Source organism: Taudactylus pleione, unplaced genomic scaffold (assembly GCF_031769625.1).
Source record: "Taudactylus pleione unplaced genomic scaffold, aTauple2 ptg000061l, whole genome shotgun sequence".
Taxonomy (NCBI): domain Eukaryota; kingdom Metazoa; phylum Chordata; class Amphibia; order Anura; family Myobatrachidae; genus Taudactylus; species Taudactylus pleione.
Genome location: NW_028284463.1, coordinates 12,611,434 through 12,633,389, shown reverse-complemented (window position 1 = coordinate 12,633,389; position 21,956 = coordinate 12,611,434). Strand labels below are relative to the sequence as shown.

At 47.1% G+C, this 21,956-nt stretch overlaps 1 protein-coding gene across 2 annotated transcripts; it reads right to left on the bottom strand.

Annotated features, from left to right (window-relative positions):
* Positions 1-167: 167 nt before the first annotated feature.
* Positions 168-21,697, bottom strand: DNAJA3 (DnaJ heat shock protein family (Hsp40) member A3). 2 transcript variants are annotated; one of them, XM_088464921.1, is made up of 12 exons: positions 21,476-21,697; positions 19,746-19,870; positions 9,651-9,734; positions 7,832-8,032; positions 7,454-7,606; positions 6,655-6,802; positions 6,456-6,520; positions 4,888-5,016; positions 4,678-4,793; positions 4,496-4,593; positions 3,362-3,473; positions 168-1,376 (listed from the first exon to the last, which is right to left on the bottom strand). In XM_088464921.1, the coding sequence occupies exons 1-11, from the start codon at positions 21,627-21,629 to the stop codon at positions 3,364-3,366; spliced, it is 1,383 nt and encodes a 460-aa protein (XP_088321047.1). In that variant the 5' UTR covers positions 21,630-21,697; the 3' UTR covers positions 168-1,376; positions 3,362-3,363. The 2 variants fall into 2 exon arrangements, with proteins under 2 accessions (XP_088321047.1, XP_088321048.1); XM_088464922.1 differs by lacking the exon at positions 3,362-3,473 and having other exon boundaries at positions 21,476-21,696.
* Positions 21,698-21,956: the final 259 nt, after the last annotated feature.

Here is a 21,956-nt window from a genome sequence, read left to right as displayed (position 1 = left end):
AAACAGGTAGATATCAATTAGTAGACCTACAATTATGCTTTTGCAAATTCAGGAGGGCATCTCAAGACATTGCCTCATGTCAAACATATACATTTACAATGATAGATGTACATTAAAATAAACTGTAGACAAATCTTAACCTTTTCAATAAGAAACACAAAGGAGACTGAATGTTGGAAATTTTATAGGCTATTTGGAAACAAGGAGCAGCAGCAAAACATCTACATTAGATGAGCATGGGATGAAAAACATCATGGAGCTGGACTGCAACAAAATGACATTTACCTAAAACGAGCATTAATGTTGCAATATAGTAGTTTACAATCCCTCATCCTTTGTAATCCCCTCTAGTACAGAAAGAGGAACTTGTCCAAATTCCAAGAGCAAACATTTCCTGTCAGAGAAGATTGATCTGTGTGGTGCGCTCCTAATCCACATGTGGTATGCAAGATTTATTCTTTACATTAATACCTATGCATATAACAGAACAACCGTGGACATTTGTATACAGTAATGACAATTGGCCTTTAGGTTTTAAAATAAAATATACAGCAAAACTCTTAGAACATGGGCCATATATATTCTACTTTACATCTACAGTTCTTCAGCCTTTTTATTCACATACTGTGTGACCAAAGATTCCCACTTATTTTGCCAGTTGAGTGAACACAAATTATATATTGAAGGAATAGTCACAGCCAGTGGCATACCTATGTAATAACACCTGCAGTAATCTATCCTAGTTTCTGTCCGGTTGTAGAACATAAGGACCTTTAAGGGTTCAGGTGCCAGGGTACATCTGATACCAGATCTTAGGTGCAGTAAATTGAAAATGCTTCACATCAACTTATGTACAGCATAGGAAAAATATATTTACTATGCTGTAACTCAAGACCAACATGTAATATTAAAGTAATCATTTTACACTTTGCTGGGAGGATGGTCAGAAAGAGCACAATTGTCAGTATTTACATCTTATAATCTTGACTCCACTGACAGCCCATGTAAAATAGTTTGTGTATCTAAACATATTCTAGAACTCAGGACCTTAATGTTTCCATAGGGAGAACTAACGAGCCAGAACTGCACTGCAACTTGGCCATGGTGCAACAGGAATTTAATTACACACAGGGATTAAACTGAAAGGAACGAAAGCTTGGCCAGTCCTGGAAAGTCCTTCATTTACTGGGCTGAGCCCCAGGAGGGTGAGCAGATGGCGTCAGGAGGCAGCACGCTGATCAGATCTTGCTGGTTGGCCTGGTGTCACGCAGGGAAAGTTCCACCCGTTAAGGTGCCAAGGTGCCATATTGCAGAGTTCTACGGATCCACGGACAGAAGAGTCCGAACTATTTCTTAGTTCCCCGTTGATCTCTTTCCTGCACAGGATATAATAGAATCATCATCAGCCACAGTGTAGCACTCTAGCAGTGTTTAGTCTAGAAAGCACCCACCATTGCAAACTGCCAGACAATGTATTCAAACTATGTTGCACAGCAAGTGGGCAAATACATGTATTTGTTTGTGCATGCAGGGTAAATACTGGCTGCTTTTGCATGTAGCCCACAAATACTTATTACACTGCAATTTAGATTTGAGTTAGGACACACACCTCCCAAATCTAAATCTGTGCACATTTTATAACCCCATCCACAATGCAGTGCAACATGGTTTTGTCTAGGTGCAAATTTACTTGCATTTTTTTTTTGCTTTACTTCCAACTCAGAATCAGTCCCATTGTGTTCCTCTCTCCAACATCCAGCAATCTCATGTGGCAACTGAAGTGCCCATCAGATGCTATCTTGTCTCACAAAGACGGCACAAGGCGTAATAGAAATCACCTACCAGCAAGGCTGACTGCACTAAGCAAAATGTGAGACCCAGATACACTTTCTGACTATCTTTTCTGTCTCCAATAATGTAAGAATACAGATTTGCAGTTTACAAAACCAATAGGTAACAGATAGTAAGGACAGTACGTAGAAGTTATCACAGGGATTCTTCCTAGCAGACAGCTGCAGCCGGTAGTCACAAGGGTCTGGGACTTGAATCGCTCCCATTGTATTTTCATAATCCTGTCACCGATGTTATTCTCATTCACAATATCTGGTCAAATAACACAGGTGTCAGAGACTACCCTGTATGTGTAATCATAGCACTGCTGCCAGTAGTAAACTTGTGTGGTCATGGAGGAAATAATGTTGTTATAATCAATACATCATCAGGACTGATTGGAGACGATTCAGTTGTTTTATAGGGTGCCTGAACTAATGGGCACCCGGCGGAGCAATTCAATTGGAGCCGCGGTTAGACGCATTTCTGTTCGCAGCTTCCCGAGACGGCGAGCAGAAATGTGCGACACGTCAGCAGTTTCAGCGCCCAAAGCTGGACTTTAGATGGGGCTAGCTGTTATATGTGGCTAAACCTCTTAATTTTTGGGCACCCAAAAAACAATTGAATCGCTCTCATTGTGTCAGCGTCCAAAAAATGGATACTAAACATATACATCAATGTACCCGACTGTCTGAAACACATCTATATACAGATATTTTAGTTTAAAATAAAATAAACATTATTTACTCGTAAACAAAGAAGAGCTCATGCAGATTTAGAGGCAAACATAATTTGTGGCTTTTTCACCCCTAAAAATTATTTTCTTTTTTCGAGCTTACTATGCATATGAAAATCGCCGTACGCAGGCCGACCGAGTCACATTTAGCACTCACGACTCTCCGCGCGGAGGGCTGAGGCAGGAGTACAAAAAAGGCGTGCTTATGCAAATGTGCCCAACGCTGAGTACTGAAGAGGCACATATGTACCTGCTCACAGGTACTCGACTCTGGGCACGAGTTACAAGCTGGTGATAACATCCGGCAGCTGCATGTGATTGGCTCAATGTTACTAAAGCCCTCCCAATTATGCAAATCTTTTCATTATAATGCTGCAATCAATCTATTTCGCAGTGAAGTGAGCAGTCGGTTTGCAGTACTAAACCATGTTTCCTATTAAACTTGAAAAGGGGTAGTCTGAGCGTATGTTTATTATTTACTAAAAAAAAATAAAACAAATTGTATTTGCGCCTTGCTCGATATTTCTATTACACGCTTCCTGCAACTTTATTACCTATGTACTACACTGCCGGCCATGTACTCTAATACGTATGCATAATGTACTGATTTCTAAGAATCTTTTTTTTACTATCATTGTGAAGTCAACAGCACTAGCAATAAGACGCAACTTGTGTTCAACTCCTCATCGTCCCTTGTGTGTCTACACCGAATTCAGATAAGAGGGGAGATTTAATTTGGTGTAATATAACGAGAGCGTGTTCTGTAAGAGACAAATAAAAATGGGCTACTCCTACCGTCAAGAACTAAACATTTTCTTTAGTTTGCTTAGGAATCCCTCCTTGTTCTCCCCTGCCTGCTCAGCCTCAGGACTGTCCTCAACAGCTGCAGATCTCTGCTGGGCACTGCCTAGTGGGCACAAACAGCAAACAGGCGTCAGAGGCTTTCACTATCCCAAACCAATCTGTTCCACTGTATTTAATCGAATTGTGTAGGGATATTCACCCTAAAACAGACCTGGCGATGAGAAATACCGCCATTTATTCCTCTGACCACACCCCCAAATTTGTTTCTAATGCTCCAACCCTGCAATATTATATGCGGGCGGGTTAGAAGTATAAATCCACCGGCTATCAGTAACGGGCGATTGCATACGTCCCAAAACAGAGCGAGAGATGGTGATGGCTGGGAGGTTTCACCGACGCTAACAAAGATTCCAAGTGCAGCACAAACACTGAACTTACTATAGGGGGAGAAAAAGCACCCCAAATCTTGTTTTACTTCCATACAAAACAAAAATGTCACTTTCTTTTTAAAATAAACACAACTGAACATTTTGAAAACCTCAGAACTAGATTTGAGGTAAAAGGACAGCAAAGGGGGGTATCCACTCGTTTGCAAAAGTGTCTAAAACGACCAGTCGTTTAGACATCTATCATCTTTCAAACATGTTGGTCAACCTGACGATATCGTCAGGTTCAGCATGTTTCCAGATGATTGATGAGCCTGCACTGAACGTCTGCTCGTTCAGTGCAGGCTCATCACACGACTGACAAATGACTGAACGATTACAATGTCGCAATCGTGCAATCGTTTTCAGATCTTGTAGTTTATACGCCTCTTAAGGGTTTGTCACCATTACCTGTTATTTGAAGGGTAAGCGTGTGAGTAATTATCTCGCTTGAAATAAATAACTGTATATTTAACTCTAAGGGCTTAGTCCAATTAGCTGCACATACTCGCGCCGCGAGGGGACTCACGGCTAATGGGATTGAGCCCTAAGTATTGAATTTGAGATATTTGGGAGATAATTTCTACACTTACACAGTTTATATCACTTGTATGGCTTTACACATTTATTCTGTACTTCCCCTTCAGAGAACTTTCTCCTTTACCAACAGCTACCTCTGGATTACAGAGATTTGCGCTACCTGTATTTGTGTTCGTAATTCCGTTCACTGTGCCTTCCATGTCCATCTCATCCTCTGCGAAGCTCAGCATCAGTGCCCTCTGCCGGTCTGTCATATTCCTACAGGGAAGCGGAGAAGTGAGTGGTCCAGATGCCCGTCATGGCGCAGTGGTAAAGGCACTTGCATCTCCCTAGCCCACTCACCTAGGAACCTTAAGCTTCATATGGATGTAGTGGTCTCCATAGCCGTAACTGTTCATTCTTGTGATGCCTTTGCCACTGATCCTAATGCTCTGATCTGCCTGTGTGCCAGCTGGTATCTGGGAAAAAACAGAACTGGGTGAGGGGAGACAGGAACACGAACACACACACACAGCTACGCAACAGGATATAGACTGGAGGAGGAAAACTTACAACAACATTTATAGGTTCATACAGCCCTTGCGCCCGGCTTGTCCCACCCAAGACTGCTTGAGCGATGGAAATATACAGGTCCGAGTGGATGTCTGCACCATCACGCCTGAAGACGGGACTCCTCTGCACCTGTAACATAACAATTAGCGTTACAACATTTTACGTGGTAAGCCGTTTTAAGAAACCTTACCAAGGAGCTACCCACATGACATGGCGGCACTAGTAACGCCAAGATATAGGAAAGTTTAGGCCTTCATGTAGCAACATGAACAAGTCTTATCATAAATCCAGGAATTGTTCTGCACAAAGCATTTATAAATAGTCACCAATAAAATTAGAAAGATTGACCTTATCCAAATAATGATGATAAATGAATTAGGCGCACAGTTTGTGTACATTACACAAAGGAGATATTTCATTGGACGGCCTTTTAGGGAATTCCATAACTCGAGAATATACCTTTATCAGATGTGCAGGAGTCGTTAAAGGAAGTTAAAATGCATTTGGAGACTGTGTATACATACAGTGCTATGTTATCGTAGGAAGCAATTGTCTGTATGCCAGAGTTTCGGTTATCAATCGGTCTTTCCTCTTTCAGCATCAATGTGCTGTATACTGTACTTTCACTAATTACTTGTAGCTCAGTGACAGCAGCGAGATCCTTCAGGGAGCAAAGCAGAAAATAGCATATGATGTGCAATGAGTGTGCTGTCCTAACTTCATGTTCCTATCTAGGCTGCAGCAAAGAGCTATGACTTGTACACAGATAAATGAGAAGGACAGATTGCAATTTTATAATTATATATATATTACCACCCCCACCGCATGAACTGCTCAGATGAAAGAAATAGGTGTTCAGAAGAGAACAGGATTGGAATTTTAACTTGAAACCAGACAAACGCATGATCTTTTAGCTATCATGCTCAGCAAGACATCATATGCTTTTCTGCTTTACTCAAATGTACCTGACTTACAATAATTTGGTATATTATTTATTGTAGCACTTAGGGCGGTATTAAATTGTTTAAGTGCGCCCGATCTCCCATCTAAAGTGACAGGAGATCGCGGGGCGCTATTCAATTTTCGCGCTGAATGCACTCATAGTGGTCGGGTTTAGCCACGTAAAACAGCTACCCCCGACCAAAGTTCTGGGCGCGATTGCAAAAAGTGCAGTTTGGGCCCCAACCAGGTCACTTTTCACCCATTTCAGCTCGCGCCCCCCTGGGGCTGCGAGCTGAAATGGTGCGCCGGCAGCAGATGGCGCCCGACAGGAGCAAGAATTGAATAGCTCCTGTCGGGCGTGTAGGGGGGCGATACAATTAAATACCACCCTTAACTTGTTAGCAAAATAAAACAAAAAAATCAATGTGACTGATGCAAGACTCTGCAAGCTGAATCAGAGTTTTGCAGTTCAGAGTGCTGCCCTCTGCTGGGCATAATTCAGAACACTTTCCAAAACATCAAGAACATAATAACTAACTAATCAGGGAAACATTCACAGACAACAGCTAAGAAAAATTAGATATTAATTGTGAAAAGCTGAAAATAGGCTAGCTGTCTATACTAACCCGAAAAGTGATAAAGATTTCCTTCTTCCCCACCGGCATCCGAACAGTCTGCCCATCTTCCACACCTGATAGAGGACAAAGTATATGCTCTGCTATTTCACACCAGAAAAGATCATTGCCGGTATGCGTGCTAGTAAAGACCACTATGCAGTCTATACAACAGTAGTGAACATGGAGCGAGCCGTTTATATACACTTACCAGCAGGTACCGGCACAGTCACAGACTTCCTCTGCTTGGTCTCTCCACTCCCGTGGCAGGACATACAGGGATTGGTCATTGTGGAACCCCGCCCAGCACAGCGTCGACATGTTGATCGCATAACAAAGGGGCCGGTGTTAATAGTCTCCTACAAAAACATAATATGATTATATGGTTGGTATCAATAGATTTCTAGGGCCATATATACAACAGATTGTGATGGAGATTGTGTCATAGGAAAAGTGTGGATGACATTTGTTCCCCTTACTATGTCAGTGATGGAGGTTGTGTCCCGGGAAAAGTGTGGATGACACTTGTTCCCCTTACTATGTCAGTGATGGAGGTTGTGTCCCGGGAAAAGTGTGGATGACACTTGTTCCCCTTACTATGTCAGTGATGGAGGTTGTGTCCCGGGAAAAGTGTGGATGACATTTGTTCCCCTTACTATGCCAGTGATGGAGGTTGTGTCCCGGGAAAAGTGTGGATGACATTTGTTCCCCTTACTATGCCAGTGATGGAGGTTGTGTCCTGGGAAAAGTGTGGATTACATTTGTTCCCCTTACTATGCCAGTGATGGAGGTTGTGTCCTGGGAAAAGTGTGGATGATATTTGTTCCCCTTACTATGCCAGTGATGGAGGTTGTGTCCTGGAAAAAGTGTGGATAACATTCGTTCCCCTTACTATGCCAATGATGGAGGTTATGTCCTGGGAATAGTGTGGATGACATTTGTTCCCCTTACTATGCCAGTGATGGAGGTTCTGTCCTGGGAAAAGTGTGGATGACATTCGTTCCCCTTACCATGCCAGTGCCATTGCAGTAGTGACACTGCTGAAGTTTCGTGCCAGGCTCATTTCCTTTCCCATGGCACCTCTGACAGGTCTCTGTGATGTTGACGGACAGCTCTTTGTTCACCCCCTTGGCTGCCTGGGTAAACGTGAGGTCCATGATGTACTGAAGGAGAGTAAAGATGAAGCAGATGATGGGTTATATCTGCAGTAGCCATGTGACTCAGCACAGATTTATTCCTAACAGCGATATTTACACAACTGTTCATCTTAAGTGCTGCATACATGGTGTGCCATGAATTGATTCAGTTATAATGCTGGTCCCATACACAAGCTGCCTCCACGGTGTGTAGTGGACAGGAACGTTTCACTTGTCGTGAGCAAAACTCACCTCTTGTGGCTGATCGAAGACATTACTGAAGTCTCCAAATGGCGATCCTGAAAACTCCCCGAAGATCTTGCGGAAGAGTTCCTCGGGATCGACGGTGGGGCCACCTTTCCAGTACTGCTGTCCACCCCTGCCGGCACCCGCAGCAAAATCAGCAGTGCCGTACGCGTCGTACTGCTTGCGCTTCACTTCATCGCTGAGAACCTGAAAGCAGGAAGAAGTTTGTGAACAGAAGCTGGTAGCTTTCAACATAGATACCACACGCAAACACACGCAATATTGGTGCACACCTCCTGTTCTAGGAGGTGGATGATAATCTGACTTTTACATATCTTAGGCCATGGAGCGTCTACATAAAGCTGCCAGATTATAAAGCCGAATGAGATCAACTAATTTTAATATATTTTAAGAGCCAAAAACAGAAGCATAATTCCATAATTGACAGCTCTACGCTAATCCAAAATTTACGCAGTTGATTAGTAAACTGCGCAAGCATCTAAATCGTAAAGGACATAAATCAAAGAATATTACCGGCGTCAATCACAGCGACTTTTTCCTCGCAGTGTGATTGACAGTCAGGGATCATTTGTGGTACTGGGGGAGTGTCACGATCGTATTCGAGGTGTGATGTAGCCTGCGTCTGCAATGCAGTACACAAATTACATGGTTACAGCATTTCATTACACGCGGCCATTCATGTGCAACTATAGCGTTACTCGGAAGGCCGATTATCCAAGGATCTGCGACCGTTGCTGCGTCAAAGCACGCAGTCGCTTGGATTTGCGATGTCACAGGTGGTTGTCTTAATACAAATCCCTGTGGCTGCGACAATTGCATATTTTCGCACAGCCGCTGCGTACAAACACGCGGCTGGATTATCGTACATCTCAATATTCCATACTCTAAAATAGAGAAACAGAAAAAAAAACAGCACACCAATTGCTTTGAAGCATGATAGTCATGTATTAAATAGCAAGCAACATTCCCCTCAGGGGTATCAAATAAATAGATACATATCAGCAAGATATGGAGTAAAATCTCAGCAAACAGCGGTCTGTCCAGACGGCCATTTTGGTGCTGGAGTGCACCTTCCTCATGGGCTGCATACAGTCATTTGACATCATTCAAAACGAGGCTTCAACTCAATGCAGACATACAAATGGGACTTCGACCACCCGTAATAATTGAAACCATACTTGCCTACTTTTGAAAAAGCATTTCAGGGAGATTGTGAAAGCAGCACCTATGAGCGCGGTAAAGTGGGCGTGTACTGCTACATCTGAGGGGTGTGTCATACATGTGATGGGCGTGTACTGCTACATCTGAGAGGCGTGTCATAACATTGACTTACATCCACATGTAAACAAGCCCACGATAACACACTGATACATGTCAGGGCTTGCTCATGTATTGTTTTACAAGGGGTTCCATATAAGTGTCCAAGAGCAACCGCATATGAAATTGCATGTAGCCATAGGGATCATTGTGCCTTATAACCAATGCAGGGAAATTATGCCATTGGAATGTATATACAGGTATCTCTGAGTTTTCTCTATATAACAGCTTCATAATGGGGGTAAGGTACATTGCTAGACTCTTCAGGGAGTCGGGGAGATTGCTGCTATTTCAGGGAGTCTCCCTGACAATCAAGTGCGATTTAAAAGCAGAGAGTGCATTACTCCTTATACTACACATTTTCCTAATTAAACGCTGAAATAATGACATCACAACTCACCAATTATACTGATACTTATTGCAGTTTATACACACTTCGCCACTCATGTACAATACGTCAGGGCTCATTTAAGCGTGTAACAGTTACCTCATATGCTTCCGCCAGCTGAGAGAACTTTTCCTTAGCCTGAGGGTCCTCCTTGTTTGTGTCTGGGTGGTATTTTTTGGCCAGCTAAAACAAAAACGCAGATCACTTTACATACGAAATACCATTACTCTTATATCCACTGACGTAAGCCAGGTTATAATTCCACCAGTATTGTCAGCTCCCTGACGAACTATCGCTGCATTCAACATTTATATATAAAAGGACACTGGCCGCCTTGTAATTTCCTGCCCATCTTACCTACTCCCACATCTCAACACCCATCACCTGGGGTCGGCTTTTATTGTGCGCCATATAAAAGGCACAGAGGCCCTCCCTCACAGTATGATTGGCTAGTGACTGCATTGGTGTTCAGATGATTGGAACGTGGGGAGCATAGAGGACAAGCAGGACTTATGCAAAAGAGCACTCTTCTCTAAATGCTTATTTACAGACATATGGATAGTACTCTAGCACAGATCAATAGTGACTCTACAAGCACTGACTATGTGGCTGACTGGACCATTTCCGCATGTGCGTACACACATCTTACAAAAAAAAAAAAAAAGTGAATATAGTGTGCGTTATATACCCTTCTGATTGGGCAGGAACCCCTATTGAGACTCGGCCTTCATAAATCAGTGTTCATTCTAGCACCCTGCATCTGTCACAGCCCTTGCAGTTCCTCTTTCCTGCCTGGGGTGTCGCTCTCTGCTCTGGTGCTTCTAGCACATTCTGGTCTGTATCTCACAGAGAGAGACACCCAAGGCAGGAAAGAGAAACTGGACGAGTTGTGACAGGTGCTAGAATGAATATTAATAAAGGAAAATCCAATGTGTACAGCTGGGCACCTACACCCATCAACCCATCTTGTAAACCTTTTTCTGCATAGTAGAATCAGTCATTAGCACTGGCCTAAAGTATGCAGAATGATATGATGGAGGGACAGCTGGATGTTTGCCTCAGTATGTCAGTGCATGCTTATAAGACTATAAATACAGCAGCAATCCCATGTAATTATCTTATTTTTTATAGAGTTCCACAAAGATTAGATTATAAGATACTAATCAATGTGACTAGCATTCATTCAAGCACCCTGCACCTGTTTTAAAACCGGCGACATTCCTCTTTCCTGCCTGGGGTGTTGCTCTCTGCTCTGGTGCTTCTAGCACTCAAACTACTTAAGGCGCCCCATACACGATGTGATATAGCAGCCGATCCGACGGTTTGGAACGATATCGCTGCTATATCGTTCAGTGTGTGGGCATGGTATCGGCCAGTGCGCGCTCCTGTGAGGTCGTACATCGCTCCTCCAGATCTTTCTGCATGTTCAGTTGATCTGGAGGAAGCGATGCGGGCGGGGGAGGGGGGTGCCGGCATATCCGGCGGTCGGCCACCCGATCGCTCCGTGTGTGGGGACCGCCCGATAGGTCGCCCGTCGCATCGCAAGGTGCATATCGCACCGTGTATGGAGCCCTTTAATCTCAGCAGTTTGATCCGTCAGCGGAGAGTGCTAGAAGCACCAGAGCAGAGAGCGACACCCCAGGCAGGATAGAGAAACTGCTCTGGTTGTGACAGGTGCAGGGTGCTAGAATGAAGACTAGCAGACTATAAAAAAGTAGCTTACCAATTACCATTATCCTTTGGACGCTTCTTCAAGCTGCTATTAATGATTTATAACCCTGCAGAGAACTTGTGGTGTAACTACCATTGCAATCACATAATGCAATGAGCACAGAGGATTTAGCGGACATCCCCCCTCCCCTCCCCCCTGCCATCACATGACATGACATGCTGAGACCTGTGTCTGACAGCCATACTTGTTTTCCCTTTAGAGAGATTTCAAAAAGGAGACAAAGATTTGTACAGGGACAGCTGGGATACGAGCTACATGCTGAAAAAAAGGTTCTTAATTTACGATTTAAAAAAAGAAAAGACGACCTATGAGGGACTGCTGCTTTAAATATTGTTACGCAAGTGGTTTGTACATTTCACTACGGGTAAATAAAGCTTAAATAGACTAATCAATATATTCAGCCACCAGACATCAACAGTGTCCATACACAGAGTACTATGCCCAGGTCACATGGGGCGAGAACTGCCGCCCCCTCTTCCCAAATAGCTTCCCTTTCTCAAATCCAATCCCCCTCAGAATATTAGCAGAAGCAGACTGACCCCATAGAATGGCCTCTGCATCAATCTCACTGACGTGTCAGCAGCCTAACCAAGCAGGATAAACATTTTTTAAAGTATCTACATTGAATTTATCTTTTCTAGAACCTTCTGGAAAGTCCCTTTATTAAGCGTTTACACAACATCAGTCACTATCTATTACAAAATATCAGGTCTATTTGTGCACAAATAAGCAATGATATGGGAAGTGCTAGTCATTTTAACAGCACATTACATTTTATCCAAAATCCTAAAATAAGCATTTAAACAGTGAAGTTTTATGTTACAAATATGTAAGATGCCTGCAACTAAGGCCCGTATTCAATTTGAGCCGAGCCGCGTTAACTTAACTCGGCCCGGACTTAACGCCGACTTTGCCTGTTTTCCAGGCGTTAAAGTATCGCGCGCGTGCCCGCCTATCCCCGTATTCAATTTGAACGTAGGCGAAAACGGGACCCAAATATGGAAGCTCGACAGCGCTATCAGATTATTAATTTAATATGGACATATTAAATAAAAAACAATACATATAAACATCAATACATATAAAATAACAATCGGCCGATGTTTAAAAAAAAAATAAATATATAAAAAAAAAAAAAAAAGAGCAAAATGAACGCGGTATTAAAGCTGTATTTTGAATTCCGCATAGAAAAGTTATTAAATCAGTGTTCTTTGTCTCTATAGACAACTTTATCCCTTCTGTCCCTTAGATATATAATATAAGCAAAGCTCCGATTATATTGCTGTAGAATGTCAATCAAGCGGAGAGCAGAAAGGAATCATTAAGCTTGAAAAGATAATTGATATCTTTAGTATGATAAGCAAGCAGTCACGTCAGGCAATAGAGCAGCCGTTTTTAAATGCATGCAAACAGGGTTCCAGCGGGAGGATAAATAACTTGGATTGTCAGCTGAAGGCAAATACGGTCATAAACTTGTTAGATGTTAATCTGTGTCCGCATGGTTAGTTGATATATGTATCACATGCAGTCAATACCTTATTCCATATCAGTGGATATACAAATGCTGACAGGCAATACTCCGCTGTAGTTGTAAACCCTGTACTCACAGTGCTCCCGGGAGAATGTTAAGTGGATCAATACTGGCCAGTAGATTGTGAAGCAGTCTCTTTACGCGTTTCTCCGCCTTCTTATACCTCAGCGGCTTCCTCAGAAGTAGGGACCCGGCGATACTTGGATCGGCGGTAAAAAAAATCGGGAACTTTCGGGAAATATTCTAGGGACCCCCATAAAGATGTGTAGACATGGGGGATCACTATGGGTACCCCCATTTTTAACTGCTGAAGGAAGTCGGGGTTTCTAATAGCCGCAGCAGGTGCATAAATGCGGCTTTGAATGAGGTGATGCAGAAGAGCATTTAGAAGTTTTTTTTTAGGGCATAACAACTATGGCCATCAAATTTGGGGTACTTGAAAATATGAGATATGGTAAGAACTTACCCTTGTTATCTCTATTTCTACGAAGTCCATAGGGTTCCACAGGATACCTTGGGGTATAGGTGTGACGTCAGTCGCAGGGCACCAAAGAGTTAAGCTTTCAGCCTCCCAGGATGCACTAGGTCCCCCTCCTATACCCCGCCCCCGGGCCAAGGCACCTCAGTTAGTTACCAAGCCATAGGCCGGAGGAGGAGAAGGAAGAGAGAACAAAGATCTGGACACATACAAGAATCACATTCTCACCAGAGGGAGACGGAAAACCGGTGACCAGAGCAAAGCCCATCTGCAGCACAGGTGCGACAGGGCGGGAGTCCTGTGGAACCCTATGGACTTCGTAGAAATAGAGATAACAAGGGTAAGTTCTTACCATATCTCATATTTTCTACTTCAGGGTCCATAGGGTATCCACAAGATACCTTGGGGATGTCCCAAAGCAGTATCCTTTAAGGGTGGGGACGCTCCTGTGCAGAAAGGAGAATCCGCCGCCCGAAGGAAGCATCCGGAGAGGCGAAGGTGTCAAACCTGTAATACCTCACGAAGGTATGGACAGAAGACCACGTAGCAGCCTTGCAGATCTGAACTGCCGAGGCACCACGTCGAGCTGCCCACGAAGGACCCACAGACCTAGTGGAATGAGCCTTCAGAGAAGGAGGGACCGGTAGGCCTTCATGAAGATAAGCTTCAGAAATAGCCATACGGATCCAGGCTGCCAAAGTTTGCTTTGAAGCAGGCCAACCCTTTTTATGGAAGCCATAGAGGACAAACAAAGCGTCCGACTTCCTAAACGAAGAAGTGCGGTCAACATAAGTCCTTAAGGCCCGCACAACATCCAAAGAGGCCTCACCCACGGAAAGACCCGGTGAGTTAAAGGCCGGAACAACTATTTCCTCGTTAACATGAAACTGGGAAACAACTTTGGGAAGAAACTCGGGCCGAGTGCGGAGCACTGCCCTGTTCCCATGAAAAACCAAGAAAGGGGGTCTACAAGAAAGAGCCCCTAACTCAGAAACACGTCTGGCCGAAGCAATGGCCAGAAGGAAAACAGTCTTAGCTGTTAGCCATTTAATATCCACTGAGCCCAGTGGTTCAAACGGCGGTCCTTGGAGAGCCCTCAGGACCACAGCCAAATCCCAAGGCGCCACAGGTGGAACAAAGGGCGGCTGAATACGGAGAACACCTTGCATAAAGGTGCGCACATCAGGGATTGTAGCAATCCTACGGTGAAACCAGACAGATAGGGCCGAAACCTGTACCTTCAAAGAAGCAAGGCGAAGCCCATGATCTAGTCCCACTTGCAGGAAGACGAGAATCCGAGACAGACGAAACTCCCGCGGTGCATAACCTCTCGGTCGACACCACTGGAAGAACGTATGCCACACGCGATGGTATATCCTCGCGGAAGACGGTTTCCGACTCGTAACATGGTACGCACCACAGAGCTGGAAAACCCCCGGGACCTCAGCATGGCCGTCTCAACAGCCACGCCGTCAAAGACAGCCGAGTCAGGTCCGGGTGAAGACAAGGACCCTGAGACAGAAGGTCCGGTCGTAGCGGCAACCGCAGAGGACTGTCCACGGACAGACCCTGAAGGTCTGAGAACCAGTGCCGTCTGGGCCACGCGGGAGCTATCAACAGGAACGTCCCTCCTTCCTGTTTGAATTTCCGGATTACCCGTGGAAGGGAGACCGGAGGGAACAGGTATGCGAACCGGAACGTCCACCGGACGGACAGAGCATCCACCAGAGACGCCCCTTCGTCTCTTGTGCGAGACCCGTACACCGGCAACTTGTTGTTGTGCCGGGACGCCATGAGGTCGATTTCTGGAAGACCCCACCTGTCCACCAGTAGTTGAAAAACGTCCAGGTGCATGGACCATTCCCCTGGATGAACGTCCTGGCGACTTAGAAAGTCCGCCTCCCAATTTAGCACTCCCGGGATGAAGACCGCTGATATGGCCGGAAGATTGCGCTCCGCCCAAACCAGGATCCGAGAGACCTCTACGAGAGCCGCCCGACTGCGAGTTCCTCCTTGCCTGTTTATGTAGGCCACGGTGGTAGCATTGTCCGACTGGACCTGCACCGGGTGACCCTGGAGAAACCGCTGTGCCTGCAGGAGAGCATTGAAGACCGCACGGAGTTCCAAGATATTTATTGGAAGCTCCGCTTCTGTCGGCGTCCACCTGCCCTGGAACAAGTGTGGACCCGAAACTGCTCCCCAGCCCCGAAGACTGGCGTCCGTTGTCAACAGGACCCAATTTGGAACCCAGAACGGACGTCCCTTGTTGAGGTGGGTCGTCTTTAACCACCACGCAAGGGACAGGCGAACCTCCGGGGTGAGCACAATCGTCTGGAACTTCAGAGACTGAGGCAGCCCGTTCCACTTGGACAGGATCAGGTGCTGCAGAGGTCTGGAGTGAAACTGGGCGTATTCCACCATGTCGAACACCGACACCATGGAGCCCAGTAACCTCATCGCCGAGTGTAAGGACACCCGGCGGCTGTGCAGACAACTGCGCACCCTTGACTGTAAAGCAGAGATCTTGTCCTCCGTCACGAAGATCCTTTGCTGTCCCGAGTCCAATAAGGCTCCAAGATGCAGAATCCTCCGAGACGGGATTAGAGTGGACTTCTGCCAGTTGATTAGCCAGCCGTGCCGTTGCAGCAGTGCAATGGTCAGGTCCAAGTGGTGTAACAGGAGCTCTGGAGATCCTGCCACCAATAACAGGTCGTCCAAGTACGGCAACATGCGGACTCTTTGCAGCCGCAGAGAAGCCGCCATGACCGCCATCACCTTGGTGAAAACACGTGGTGCTGTCGCCAGGCCAAAAGGTAACGCCCGAAACTGGAAGTGGTCGCTGCGGATTGCAAACCTGAAGGAACTCTTGATGGCGCAAAAGAATAGGGACATGCAGGTAAGCGTCCTGTATGTCCAATGACACCATGTAGTCCCCAGGTTCCAGCGCCAGAATGATGGACCGTAGGGTCTCCATCCGAAACTTCGGGACCCGCAAAGACTTGTTGAGTGCTTTGAGGTTGAGAAACGGACGATATGACCCATTGGGTTTCTGTACCAAAAATAGATTTGAATAGAAACCCTGGCCCCTCTGGGAGAATGGAACAGGCACTATAACTCCAGCCTGGAGCATAGTGTGCAATACCTTCCGCAGCTCCGTAGCCTTGTTCCGGTCTGATGGTAGACCCGTGGTGAAGAATCGAGCCGGGGGTCTGTGCCGGAAGGAGAGGGCGTACCCGTGGGAGACCACCTCCAGAACCCAAGTGTCTGTCGTAGTGAACGACCAACACCGGGAGAACTGCAGCAGGCGGCCTCCCACCCTGGGATCCCCCAAGGGGAGACCCGGACCGTCAGGCCGCAGGCTTGTCATCTGGCTTGGGGGCCGGACGTCTGGTACTCCATGCCTGTTTCCGGGGCTTGACCGATTTCTTAGGGCCAGCCTGTCGGGGAAAGGACTGTGGTTTGGGCCTGCCCTGGGCCCTAGATGACCGAAAGGACGATGGTCCAGAACCAGAAGGAGCAGCGGCCGACGGGAGACAAGCAGATTTGGCTGCCGCCAGCGTGGCCACAATCTTATCCAGATCCGGACCGAAGAGAACTTCTCCGGTAAACGGCAACGCTTCCAGACCTTTCTTGGAATCTGCGTCCGCCTTCCAGGATCGCAGCCACAAGGTGCGACGAGCAGCTACCGCTGCTGAAGAAATTCTAGACACCAGAGTACTAATGTCTAGAGCCGCCTCGTTGATGTAGGTGGCCGAATCACGGAGATTGCCAATCAACTCCGCCTGTTCGGCCGGACAGTCGGATTCAAAAGAAGCCTCTAATGAATCCGCCCAGCGCTCCATCGCTCTGGCAACCCAGCAAATGGCCATAGTCGGCCGTACTGCCCCCCCTGCAAGGGAATAAGCGGACTTCAGGCAGATTTCTACCTTGCGGTCCGTAGCATCCTTAAGGGAGGACATGGATGGCATCGGCAATGTGGCACTACGGACAAGACGGGTCACGTGAGAATCCACCTGTGGAAGGGATTCCCACTTAGCAAAATAATTATCCGCGAACGGATAAGCCACCGCCAGGCGTCTCTGCGGCTGGTATCTTTTGCCAGGTTGTTTCCACGCCTCCTCTAAATGGTCCAACTGACCCGAAAGAGGAAAGACTGTGGCATCGCCCTTCACATCTTTGAAAAAGGCATACTTGTATTTAGCCGCTGGGGGAACTTCGTCCTCAATCACCAAGGCTGTGCGGACCGCCCGAATAAGTCCAGGAATATATACTTTGGACTTAGCATCAGCGTCCTTAGTATGGAGAGGTTCCTGATCGTAAGGATCCAGAATCTCCCCATCATCAGACGTCCCTTCGTCATCCTCATAAGGAGCGGACAGAGACGCCACCGGCCTTTTATGAGGCCGCATCACAGACTCCCCTTGCAACACATCCGACAAGTGCTGTACAGAACTCGTCAGGGAGTTAACCCACGCTGGCTCCTGAGAACCCGGGAGCGGGGAAATAGGGAGACTGTGGAGTACCACCAATTGTCGTGGGAACCCCTGCATGGGTGACGACACCACAGACTGCTGGGACAAACCCATCGGAGTAAACGCGGGCTGCGGAGCTAACTGGCCCACTAAAGCTGTTAACGCCTGAGCGAAACAAGCCCAGGGCGGCTCCTGTACCGGTGCTGTAACCGTAATAGGCCGCGCATGGACAAACACTGCCGGCAAAGGCCCTCCGCGCTACCCTCCCCCTCCGCTAACGGTACTTTGCACGTGGTACACTGTAGCCAGAGGGGAAAATCACTTTCAGACATGATGGCACCACGTATGTGACCTCTCTCACCAATTAAGTATTAAATAGGCGAGAAACCACCCTGCAGCACCGCACCGCAAGGGCTTTAGCAGAAAGAACAGGGACAGTAATAAAGCTGACAGTTTAGAGAAGAAAAGTTACAGGCAGCGCTAGCACAGTCACATACAATGCAGAGAAATAACAATTCCTGCACTAACAGCGCTGATCACTCAACTACACAGACACAGGGCCTGGTAGGACACAGCGCTGCATACACAGACCTGAGCCACAGCGGAGGAGAGGTATGCGGGGGGACCCAGACCACGATGCTTCCTTCCAGACTTCCAGCAGCGTTCACCATGCGTTGCAGAGAAGATGGCCGCCGAGGAGCAGAGAGAAGCTGGCCTGGGGGAGGAGCGCCGACACAGGACCAGTCAGCACAGTGCAGAGAGGGCTGTGTGCAGCGGGGGAGGCGCCGGCTGTGAGACAGGGAAGGCGCGCTCCCCTGGCATGCATTTAACCCCTGGGGCGCCGCAGCGCTACCGCTCTGCTGCGGTCCGCTGTCCCAGGGGGTAGTGGAAAGCGCAGGTTCAGTACCTGGCTCCACGCTGCAGCCAGTCCCCAGGGAGCCCCCTGCCTGGGGACTTAGGACCATGTGACCAGCGGGGACCCACCGCGGGACCCCGCTGCTTACCTTTGTCCCCCTTGGATCCGGCCATGGTCCGGAACATCTGGGGTCACCGCTAGCTGTGACCCCAGATGCTCACCAGCATCCCCGGATCGGTACCGGCGTTCTGGTACCGGCGTGGGTGTAGGGAAGACAGCATGGACGTCAGGACTGACTGTCCATGCTGTACATCCAGATGTGCAGCCACAGCTGCACTGAAGAAAGCTTCAGGGGCTCTTCTAGCCCCCACTCCGACAGGTGCACCCGACGCCGGCCGGGCACCAAACTAAACTGAGGTGCCTTGGCCCGGGGGCGGGGTATAGGAGGGGGACCTAGTGCATCCTGGGAGGCTGAAAGCTTAACTCTTTGGTGCCCTGTGACTGACGTCACACCTATACCCCAAGGTATCCTGTGGATACCCTATGGACCCTGAAGTAGAAAATGGGGTTCAGCATATTTTAAAGTTGCTAAAGTGACTTAAAAAAATCGTGAAAAACCCACCTGCCGCAAACACCTGCAATCAAAAAAACACTTGGGGCATACTTAGGGACCCCCCCATTGTCAAGTTCACTATTTTTTAAGTTTGTACCCCAATTATTATTTCTTTCGCCCCCTTTTTCAAAGTAAATTTTTGGGGTGTCCTTAATTATTATTATTTTTTTTTTTACACAGATTACCTTTGGGGGGACTGTCTGAAGGCTGCACGGGGGTTCCCGAAACATTGCACCCCAAAACCCCAATTCTGCACTTTTTAACGCCTGATATTCATAGGCGATACTTTACCGCCTATTACATTGCATTGACTTAACGCCTAGGCGGAAAGTCTTTCAAATTGAATACGGGGTATAACTAAAACAGGCGATAATGACGTCATTGGCGGTAAATTACCGCGGATCCGGACTTAACGCTTCAAATTGAATACGGCCCTAAGTAGTCCTCTCGTACACAGTATTTGTCTAGATTCTAGAAATACATTTTCCACTTCAATCCTATTAAATAATTACCTGGTAATAGGCCTTCTTTATCTCTTTCTGGCTGGCGTTCCTCGGGACCCCCAAAACCTGATAAAAGTCTGTCTTGTTGCTGAGTGATGAACTTGTGTGAAACTGTGAGATGTGTCCCGCGTGGGCTACAGAAAAATGGCAGCAGACGATACACACAGCGGTTACATGATGTGTTAATGATCAGTTAATAAAAGCATAACTGGATCCATCCGTGCAAAAGAACAATATAATCAGCATACGATAAAAAGCCACATTACCTAAAGGCAAGGATAGCGCCGCCTAAAAAATTTAAGAACACTCGGGGTACCCCTTTAATATAATTTCCAAGGACACTGGCGTACTATAGTTATAAGCTGGGTACACACTGGCAGATATATTGGCCGAACAACCGATCGGCCAATATATCTTGGGTGCGTCGGCCAGTGTGTGCCAGCGATGTCTGAATGACGACGTTCAGACATATCGCGTTGGCTCTGCTGCACAGCTTATGCTCCCGTGTGTACGGGCACACTAGCAATAGAGGCTGCGGGCTCATCACACCCCACCGGCCATAGGGACCCGCGGCCAGATCATGGTTGTTCAGTGTGTATGAACAACCATCATCTGCAGATATATCCGTTAGGTGTGTACTCAGGTATACGCTACAGACCTCACCAAGACATGTTGGGGGCAATTAAAATTAAGAGCGATTTGGGTCCTGTGGGTGAAAACTGGCTACCTTTTTATGCCGTTCATTAATAATGTAATTCGAGATGTTTCAATAGTAAACTTTACGCCCAGAATTATGTAATTTTCTCAAAAAAAAATAAAAAAAATTGGTAATAAAAGGACATCGGGCGCCCGTGCAGAGGCGCCAGCGAAGTGGGCCACTAGCAGCCTTTTACACCGTCTCTTTTGCAGGGGGTTCAGGATGGCCTCCCCACTCTCATACGCTTCCCATAGGTCACACACACAATGGGGCAAATTAAATTCAGTGCGATGATGAATAGATGAGGGAGGGAGCTCCCGCAGCTATTCAATTAAATGCGCTGTGTGCCTTGTCGGGAAGCAGGTAAGTCAGAGCATGCCGGTTCTCACGGCTTAACCTGGGTGTTAAGGCGCGGTAGCCGGCATTCTCCAACTAAAGTGCTGCGCTAAGCCGGCAAACAGCTGCGTGCCCAGCACTTTTGTCCGATTTCTCCTCGCATCTCCAGGGGGGTGCGAGAAGAAATCCTTTGACCGCCCAAACAGCGCGTTGAATTGAATAGTTGCAGGAGCTCCATCGCACTGAATTGATTCCCCCCTATAGTAATAATGCACGGAACAGACTTGCCGTTTACAATGGAGTTATGCTGTTATTGTGAGAGAGCTTCAAGGAAATAAGCTTTGATCTGCACCATTTGGTTTAACGCAACAGGAACCACTCCTAATCGAACTGACCCCAGGAAACGAATGTTGCGACCACTGTGGAAAATTGGGCATTACAGTACACGAAATAGTCCAAGAAAACTAGAATTTTTAGCAAAATCAGGACTTGTTCCTGCACATGTGTCAGCTATGGAGAGGTTGCTAGCCACCGGTATGTATAGTGCACAGCTATACTATATGAGTGCACCTTGCTCTGCCAGCACCGAGCCCTGAAGTTCTGATGTAGAACTACAGGTCCCAGCAGGACCAGATGGCGTGTCAGTCTCCGGGACAAGGATAACCTTGGGGAACCCAGCACATGTCAGCAGAGTCAGGACACTCACCTCCTGCAGACACCCGGGCGGCGGTCGCCCGCAGGCTCAGCAGCGGCAGCAGGGCGCCCTCCCCCCGGCGCCAGCGATGTGACCCAGGTGTTAGCTGACTCCGGGCACCGCTCAGGGCAACGGAGAACCAGCGCGAGGAGCAGCGGGCCGCCATCTTGCCGGAGACACAGCGCCTGCGTCAGTCAGACACCGGGGGGAGGAATGTCACTGGGACACCGGAAATCCGCCATCTTACACCTCCCTGAGGCTCCATGCTAAAGCGGAAGAGGCTAGTGGCCGCCATCTTTGTACTCCCTGCGTGAGGGGGAACAGAACATCTCTGTTTATTCTGTGTGTGACAACCAGCGTCTGTCACAAGTCTCACTCTCTGTCCTGATGCTCTGGGGCTTTACAGGGACCAATAAGGATTAAGGATAATCACGTTAAAAAAATGAATTACATTATTTACAAATCAGACATATAAGGGGCAATTTAATAAAGA

Coding starts and splice junctions, on each gene's coding strand:
- DNAJA3 (XM_088464921.1), bottom strand. CDS start 21,629: ATGGCGGCCCGCTGCTCCTCGCGCTGGTTCTCCGTTGCCCTGAGCGGT. Junction 19,871..21,475: donor CGCCCGGGTGTCTGCAGGAG/GTGAGTGTCCTG, acceptor ATTTTTCTGTAG/CCCACGCGGGACACATCTCA. Junction 5,017..6,455: donor AAATCTTTATCACTTTTCGG/GTTAGTATAGAC, acceptor GTTATGTTACAG/GTGCAGAGGAGTCCCGTCTT.